The 9,527-nt window shown below is 34.9% G+C and overlaps 1 protein-coding gene across 2 annotated transcripts in view; it reads right to left on the bottom strand.

The window, feature by feature from the left end:
• Positions 1–223: 223 nt before the first annotated feature.
• Positions 224–9,527, bottom strand: part of Qpct (glutaminyl-peptide cyclotransferase) — a 29,939-nt gene continuing 20,635 nt past the window's right edge. For both annotated transcript variants that reach the window (XM_026405870.2, XM_026405872.2), the window contains exons 4-7: positions 9,200–9,376; positions 6,814–6,913; positions 3,752–3,868; positions 224–914 (exon numbers count right to left, since the gene is read on the bottom strand). In XM_026405870.2, coding sequence (XP_026261655.2) covers positions 769–914; positions 3,752–3,868; positions 6,814–6,913; positions 9,200–9,376 — 540 coding nt within the window. In that variant the 3' untranslated portion in view covers positions 224–768. The remainder of the gene's footprint in view (positions 915–3,751; positions 3,869–6,813; positions 6,914–9,199; positions 9,377–9,527) is intronic.

The raw sequence follows: 9,527 nt of genomic DNA, 5'->3' as shown, positions 1-9,527 counted from the left end.
ATACCTGTCTGGAAATTACAATGATTAACAGGGGAAAACAGGCCAAAATAATAAGCCTTTTAATTAAACCTATATAAGAAAAATCTGCACTGAAAAAAAAATAGAGAAAAAACTTTAAAAGCAATGATGATTCTGTCAGTACAATAGGATATTCTTTTTTAATCAATTTTCCAATGCTTTTATTAGTTACTATATTATTTTTACAAGAATAAAGTAGCAAAACTATAAAAATTGGGCTTCGAATTTAATTACATACTTCTTCATTTATATATATGACAAAGAAATTCACAACATGGCATTTAATTCTTACTTTAATTCCTTGAAATTAATCCTACAAACATTTCTCAAAGAAATTTGAAAGTCTTCAAAGTACATCTCTGTTTTATATTATAAAATAGATTTCCATGGTTGAAAAATCACAAAATTAAGGTTACATATTGCACACCACCATCATATTTAAGTACTGTTTAAAAACTATGATATTGAATAATTGAATCTGATTTAATTTCAGAGCTTTTATCTAAAGAATTTTTAAAGACATTTATTTTCTGTTTTCTTTACATGTTCCCTATTATTTCTAGATGAAAATTAATAGGTAATTGAAGACATAATTCTATAATTCATTGATCACATATTCAAAGATACCTACAAAACGCATCTCCAGGATAGAAGCTTCCATACAGCATCTATCTGGAATCGGATTATTTAAATGGTGCCTTGAATTTTGAATTTGGTGCAGAAACAATTACCATGTACTAAACCAGAATATTACAAATGAAGATATTCCAACACAAAGACTTGGATGATTTTGTTTAGATTGTCAATGGTTGACTCATCCAAATTCTCCTCATTGTCATCCATCGTGTGCCAGACTTCAGGGAAAGGAGATGGTATCAGATGCAGAACTGGAACACCTAATAAGAAAGAAATCACTTGTCATTTGGGGCAGGTTTACAGCAAGTAAAGCAGAAAGTGGCCTTCTGCAAGCAGAGGGAGCTCTGTACCACATAAGGACACCTGATAATTCATCACCTGTTGGACACTTCTTTATATCTTACTCTCATACTCCAAAAACATTCACTCCTTTAACAAGTAATAATTGACTCATTAAATAAGTAAAAAGCACCTACCACCCACCAGTTCTGGTTCTATGAGTTGAAGTTTCTTTAGTGAAAAGACAAAGCCATGCCATGTGAAGCTTGCATTCCAGTGGAGAAAGAAGCAAATAAACACATATCAAACATAATTTTAGAAAGTGATAAAGTTTATTAAGAATAATTAAAGAGGGGGTTGGGGTGTGGCTCAGCACCTAGTTAGTGCGTGCAAGGCCCTGGGTTCAATCTTCAGCACCACATAAAAATAAATAAATAAAACAAAGGTATATAAAAAAGAATAATTAAATAAGGTAAGGGAATAAAGGATGAGAGGCAGGTAAGGGGGGTGGTGGGGGCACACACCAAAGGAAGGGAAAGCAAGCCACACACAGATCCAGGGTTAAGCATTGCAGACAGGGTATTAGCACGTGCAAAGTACTGAGGCAGGAATGTTCTTATCCTGCTTGAAGAAAAACTAGACTGCCAGTGTGGCTGGATCACAGCAATACCTGGAAAGTGAGGTAAGAAGTGATACTGAAGAAGAAGAACAGAGCCAGAAAATGGAGGGTGTTATAAGCAATGGTAAAGACTTCAGGTCTTTTTCTATAAGAGCAAGCCATTAGACCTTTAAAATAATAACTATCACAATTTGATTTACATTTTTAAAAGATAGCTCTAACTCCTATACAAAGAATAGAGAAACAAGAACAAAATCTGGGAACAAAATCAGTTGGGAGGCTACTGCAAGAGTCCTTGGGTTGATTCAGACTTCCAACATCCCTGCTTTTTTTACTGTAATTCCATTTTTTTCAAATTCAAAAAATCTTTATTGGATTAATATTTTACATGTACAGTGTATACACTACATGGTGACAATATTTACATACGATTCATATCCTCATATGGTCTTTATAATAAAAAGTTTCTCACAATATAACCAAATGCAATAATAGGATATGATCAATAACTTAGAAGAAGTGATGCATAGAGGTTATTAGGAAGTTTAACAATTAAAAGCATGTTTAGAACTTTTATAGACACAGAAGTGAAAAGGGACTTTGTATTACAAATGCTTAATTTAGATATACCCATCTACCAAAAAAAACTTCCACCATCTTGACACAAGGATATTGCTCCCTTATTGACCAGACAACATTAGAGTTACACAAAGTGCAAAAAATACAACCTAACTTTTTAGGCGGTGAGGCAGGATATCAGTATTATATAGGCTCTCATCAATATTCTACATGTAAAAAAATGAAAGTGTCCTCAGGATTTGGAATGACTTCCATGAAAAAAAAAATACAAGCCATGTTATGATATGGGAGATAGTTAAAGTTATGGTTTAGATTTGGAATGACCCTCAAAGCTCAGTGTCCCCAATGAAGCAATGTCCAGAGGTGGGGCTTTGGGGAAGTGATTGGATCATGAGGACTCTGATGTCATGAGTGGCTGAATGGACCATTGGAAGGTAGGACCTAATCTAAGGAAGTAAGTCAAGTAGTCACTGGGGATAAGACCTTGAAGGGTTTGTCTTCTCTCCTCCAACTTCTCTCTCATTCTTTTTCTCTCTTTTTTTTTCTTGCTTTGTTTTATTTTAGTTTTTGTTTGTTTATTTTCCTGGTACAGGGGATTGAACCCAGGGCCCTTTGCATGCTATGCAAGCACTCTACACTGAGCTACACCTTCTAACCCCTTCTCTCTGTTAATTAGATTTAATGGTTCCTCACATAGATTGTTGCAAATCAGAGGGAATAAGAATTATTACTGAAGTCCAGTACTGCACACCAGTATTCAACTTGGATGCTACCTCAAAGACCTAAAAATGGATGTGTGTTAGATATGAATGTAGATCACAAGGAAAGAGACAAACTAAGGACAACTCCCAGGAGTCTGACCTGAACAACTACATAAATGTAGACTGTTCACCAAGAAGGGCAACACTAGGAAAGTAAAATTTACTTTTAAGCCAGTCTTCCTCCATATCAATGAACAATGTTGGGTTCCCTCATTTCATTTTATAACCTGAAGAGAGAGGCCTGGTAAGGGAAAGTAAAAGCATTATATGTTGTATCTAAATCATATCTGGTGTCACTAAAGATCAGGTGAGGAACTGTCTAGACTTCTTTCTTCTCATTTAATGTGGTTCAGGCATCCAACTTCTTATAGGCACATAATCAGAAGATACATATTGGCCAAAGTTTGTTCATAGTACAACGTGTATACTTCCTTTTGAAACTATAGTTCTCAATCAAATTAATTTTATTGTCTATTTTTAAATATTTTAAATACTTTTGGATTGGTTCAAATCATTAATACATAAATTTAGCATAGTCAATCCTTAAAGAACAGTCTTAGTGATTATAAATCACTAGTTATTATTTATGTTTAATATGCTCCTTGAATGTACACAGACGTTAGAGACCTGAAAATCTTCAATACTAAAGAAAAATATCTGATGGTACCAGGAAACTAAGGTCTGAGGATGAACGATGGCCAAAAACATTGATCTTAATTTACTTTAAAGATGAGATAAGCGATATGTAGCCTTAAAATTTCAAAATGCACATAAAATACAACAAATACAATAGATAATAAATAAGTGCACCTGCAGAGGTACTGCTACACACACACACACACACACACACAAACATTACCTTTTCTTAAAAATGGAATATGGTCATCCTGAATAATACCTCCATGACCCAAATTCTGGAAATACTTCCTCTCCAAAGAGTGATCCTTGAGCAAACCCAATTCATGAAGTTCATGTTCTGCAGATAATAATTAGATAGCAATGAATATCTATTTTTATCTGATCAAGACTCAAAACATCCTTTTGAAGGAGTTGAAATCTTAATACATGTAGCCATCATTTTTTAAAAGACTATGCAGCAGTGAGCATGGCCATACCAAGAAGATACACATCTGGCTTAAATTTAGTATTTACATTTAGAGTAGGAAGAGAGAAGAATGGCTTTAACCTTCAGATGAGAATCTCCTTGAAGGTGGAAACTCAACAGGATGATGGAGAATGAGAAATCAAAGGAAAAGAGGGGTAAACTCAGGTGTGTAGGTGCTTATAAGTCCAAACGCTGCATAAAGAATGCCTAAAGAAGAGATATGGAGCTTAAAAGTGGAATACTCAAACATAATAAGGATGAAGTATGTCAAAAGACCACTATATGAAAAAGAGGTACCTATTGTGACCCACATGAGTGGTTCCTGATCAGTAGCATCAGCATTATTGGGAACTAATTAGAAATGGATATTATCTAGTTTCCCCTCAGATCTACCAAATCAGAAATTCTGGGGTGGAAACCAGCAACCTGTGCTGTAACAAGCCCTCCAAGACATTCTGATGCTTACTCAAGTTCAAGAACCACTATCCTACATTCTGTCACTCTTGTCATCTTGAACATATAACCCATATACATAAAATCCATATGACATATGTTACAAGATGATGAACAATCACAAGAAGATTATAAAATAACTAAATAAAAGTTTCTAAGATAGCTATTTATTTTTTAATTGCTAGATTTATAAGGTGAAACGAGGCCACCTAGTAAGCAAGCACATATGATTTTTGGAATATTGGGAAGCTGTAGCCACCATCAAAAACAATATTCCTATTTATTGATATTCATAATTTAATTTCTTTATGATAGGATAAAAAAAATTTCCTTATACAATTAGAGATAGAGTTTGAAGTGTAAATACCATGCAGAGGAGTAGCACAATACATTAAAATTGCATTAAGGTAAATGTTACTGATATAAGTTCATTTGAGTACAAGAAATAAGAGAAGAATGCAAAATCCTTAAAAGAAGATAAACTCAATCTCTGGAGGTTACCAGTAAACTAAGAAAAACATGGTTCAAGAAAGAGGTCCAAGGAGTTTTTATCAATAATGCCAGAATAATGATTCTTTCAAAAAGGAATTGAAATTCGCCAAAGACAAGCATCTGGAAATTCAAGTTTCTCTTGTATCATGTCTAGATCTTGATATTGGCAAATTCTTAAGTCATGGCAAAGGCCTGAGCTAAGACAGCAGTGCTTTTCCCACTGCTTAGAAATAATAAAATTCCATCTTTCTCCAAGAAGTCTTTGTGTCCCATAAAACATTTCTGGCATGAAATTATTGCTTCAAAAGCAGCCTCCTAGCCTGGGTTTTATTATAAAAATCCATCTCAGTTTCATCTTTTCCTGACGCCTCGATGGTTTGTCTTGTTTTGTTCTGTTGGTTTTGTAAAGATGGGAACATGAAGGGAAGAAGTTAGGCTTTCCTTTCTCCAAGTCCCAACCTCTCTTTTGAGCCACAGGGTATCACTGCTCCTTGGCCTGACCATCCTTGATCTCTCCTACTAACCCTCCATTTATTTGGCTTAAAGTTTAAATGGCTCATACTGGATCTCCTCTCTTATATCCTGATCACTTACTTCCTTGAAAAATTTAGCTGAGATTGTATTATATCAAAAAGAAAATATTTGATAAAAGGAGACTTTTATCAAATATTTTTTGATAGGGAGCGAGAGCATGGGAGGAATAGAGGAACTCTAGATAGAGCAGAGGGGTTGGAGGGGAAGGGAGGGGGCACGGGGTAATTAATGATGGTGGAATGTGATGATCATTATTATCCAAAGTACAGGTATGAAGACACAAATTGGTGTAAATATACTGTGTATACAACCCAAGGTGGGGGGAGGCTTAAATGCATATAGTTTTGTGAAATAGTCCAAGTCTGTCAAGGATGCATGTATATTTTTTGTCTTTGTGACAATCTAGAAAAGTCATAACTATAGAGGTAGAGATTTAAAAAAAAAAAGAAGAAGAAGAAAAGGAAGACTATTGGTTTCCTGAGGAAAGGGAAGAAAGATAAATAGATAAGCACAGGATATGTTTAGGGGAGTTATATTATTTTGCAATAATGTAATGATAGATACCCAACATTATACATTCATAAAAACTTGCAAAACTACAGAATATGAAGAATAAATCTTAATGTAAACTAAGAACTTTATTTGATGATATACAGTTACTAGTAATATATCAATACTGTTTCAATTTTAACAAATGTATTGCAATATCACAAGATACTAATAATCAAGTAAACTGAGAAGGCAAAGATTAGGGGAGGTGTATGGGGATTCTCTGTATTACCTGTCCATTTTTTTTGTGAATCTAAAATTAAATTAATGAGCTCTATTAAGAAAAAATATCACTTGGTTTGAATCCTACAAAAAAATAAAGAAAATAATGTCTATTTAAGGCAGGAAATGGATGATGATAAAAGTAGAAAGAGAACAGAATAAAAATTAACGACTATCTTTTGGTATCATCATAAGGACATAATATTCATTATTAGTCGACACACTTTACTAAGGAAAGTTTACCCTAGAAATTCATTCTATATGCATCAAACAGGATTCTGAGGAAATATTTTCAAATCATTTCTAATAATATGCAGATGTAGAATGTAGTTAAAATACTACATTGAAATATTTCCCTTTCAAAATAGAGATACACACAGGAAAATAAACTGGCCCTATTAAAGAGATGGGTAAGGATTACAAACTAATCATTAAGGCAAGAAAAATGTCATTAAAGTGCATTAGACATTTAAATCATACACTTGAATCATAAAATTTGAATTTTAAAAAGGTAGTATTTGTCAGTAGAAAGAAGCCATGTGTTACTTTTTATTAATGGTGCTTACCGATTGCTTCAAGTCTCTGAAACCATCTGGCAGAGTTTGGGAAAAAATTGGGAAATGTTGGGTTTGGAGCTCCAATTAAATCCAATAAGACCATTAAATCCTAAGGGAGAAAAATACGGTTACTTAATCACAGTCACCTAAGTATGTTTCATACTCATCAATAGGGAAAAACAATCAGTCAAAGCTAACTGCATTGTAGTAATTGAAAATGCTACAGGGAGCTATTTAAAACAACAAAAGCTTTAATAAGAGAGAAAAGCTTCTGTCAGGGAATGGGGAGTAAATGGGAAGATACAGGTAAGAGGACACAAAGTAGCAGATATGTAAGGGAAGAGTTTATGACCTAATGTACAATCTCAGGACTGTGGTTAATAAGAGTGTACTGTGTTCGGGACTCTTGTTAGATGAGCAGGTCTTAGATGCATTTGCCAAATAAACAAAGGGGAGGCAGGTACATGAGAAGATGGACATGTTAACTAGCTTCACTGTGGTAACCATTTATTATCTATATGTATCCCAAAACATCACCTTGGATAATTTAAATAAACACAATAAAATTTTAATCAATATTTTAAAAAAGAACAAAGGCTTTGATAATATTGTATGTTAGTTATTTTGGAGAACTTTTTCAATCTTGCTTATGCAATGTGGACAAACTGGCAAAGTGTTAATTCTTTGTGCATACATCCCCCCAAAAAGGATGTCACGAAGGATATTAGTGACATCCGGATTTCATAGATTAAAGAAGAGTATATTTATTTTCAGATGGGAGTCCAAGCCTGTCAGATCTTCTACTCCATTCTAATTAGCCATTTTATCTTTATGATGACATGACAGTGTATTGGAAAGCACTTGAATAAATAGTAACTATCCATCAAGGAACAGGAAAGAAAAAGTCCTTGTAAAGGAGCTTTATAACGTTGTGTCTCCAGATTTCCATTTCCTTGTGAATCAAGTGAAGAGCTCCAACTAGCTAATCCCTAAAGATCCTCTCAAGTTATATGCCTCTATAATTAAACCAGTGTTCCTTGACTTATTTGAGCCATAAAGCATCAGCAGACATGAGGACTCCCTCAAGACTACTTCCTAGCTTAAGACCTCCTGATTTATATAAGTGAAATGATGTGTGGGTAGATACCTAGTATAGATCTTGACACATAGTAGATGAATGTTGTCAGAGTCTGAGATTCTAAAAGAAATAAAGATACACTTACTAATTTTTTATTAAAAAAAGAGTATGTTCTAAAGAGGTAGTATGTATGAACTCATGAATGACAATTAAATGTGCACATTTTGAAAATAATAACCTTTGAAGCAGGAACATATTAACAAGGTTGGGTAAGCTACTAAAAATTTGTTTCTGGGGAGAAAAAAAGTGCCTTTGCCATCACTATGGATTCATATATTTAGAATGAAAAATAAATAACTTTGTTCTTATGCTGGTCAACCAATTGTCTCCTCCTTCTCGGATCCTTTCAGTTGCTTAGGCACAAGTGAATGAATGAAGCGTGGACTATATTCCCCTGACCCATACAGGATAATACAAACTTAAGGTATGTTAGTCATAGAAGACATTAAATGTGGCCACTTAGACTCCTATGGTGAAGGTCAGTGGAGAGTTTAGGAATAGGTTATCATTTATGCTTGGTGTGAGGATCAGGGATGAATGAAGCATCCTGGGAAGAATAAAGTAGCACAAGATCCCAAGGTGGAGTTAGTGAAGTCTTGAGGACTAAGTAAAGATAAAAATGGGAAAAGTGGAAGAGTCAGGAAAGAATTCAGGAATAGGGGGTGAGGGATTAGGGATGGAATGTGAACTCAGGAATAGGAATGAGAAAATGAAGCTGGGTGTTGAGTCCATTTCCTACTGGGGTAGAAGGGTTTTAAGGCAGCATCAAAATGTCCCCAACCCTCATGTCAAAAATGCCACAATCAAACCAACACATGAAAATATCATATGCACACTACAATGATTACAATGTTTTCATGACACTGAGAAATTCCTCATCCCCATCCTCCCCTTACCCCATTTCCCAGGACATCAGTTTCCATTGCTTTTACAAAGGCTTCAAGGAAGGAATTTGCTCTCTCTACCTCCGTACACTATTTGAAGACTGTGCTGCCCTCAAACCAAATTGAATCTGATGATTCCTTAATCTGATTTTTTATATCATTTTAATTAAGCTCGGTCAAACATGGCTTCTAACCCAGAATCATTTTTCGTAGCTCTGGGATTCCTCAAAAACCCAGAGCCTGCCAAGGAATGTTCTATTATAAACACTCTACTCCAGGGATTTCATGGCACTTTTAGGTCTTTACTTGGCTTTAGCAACCTTTTCTTTAGAGGCAGAGCCTGAGCAGCTCCATGGAAATCATCCAGACTCACCATGCCATGCAGTTGGTTGGTGTCTCCTGCTCCAGGTGGGTGCGAGGTTGACGCCATCTTCAGAGCTAAGTGCTGAGACCCATACAGAGAGTCTTGAGGAGACCAGTGAAGGAACGCCTCTTCCCCATCAAAGAAAATTAGCTGGAGTGAGAGATCTGGCTTGGAGTCTACGGCATTCTGGCAAAAAGAGCAATAAAACGAGAGCAAAAATGCTGTGATGATTTAAAAAAAAAAAGAAAATAAAAAACAGCACTCTTTCTTATTAACTGAGAAAAAAATAGACATGCCGTAAAGAAAGATACCAAAGCAAGTGAAACGATGCCAAATT

Source organism: Urocitellus parryii, chromosome 12 (genome assembly GCF_045843805.1).
Source record: "Urocitellus parryii isolate mUroPar1 chromosome 12, mUroPar1.hap1, whole genome shotgun sequence".
NCBI classification, from domain to species: domain Eukaryota; kingdom Metazoa; phylum Chordata; class Mammalia; order Rodentia; family Sciuridae; genus Urocitellus; species Urocitellus parryii.
The sequence above is the reverse complement of the archived record's forward strand: the minus strand, read 5'-3'. Positions and strand labels throughout refer to the sequence as shown.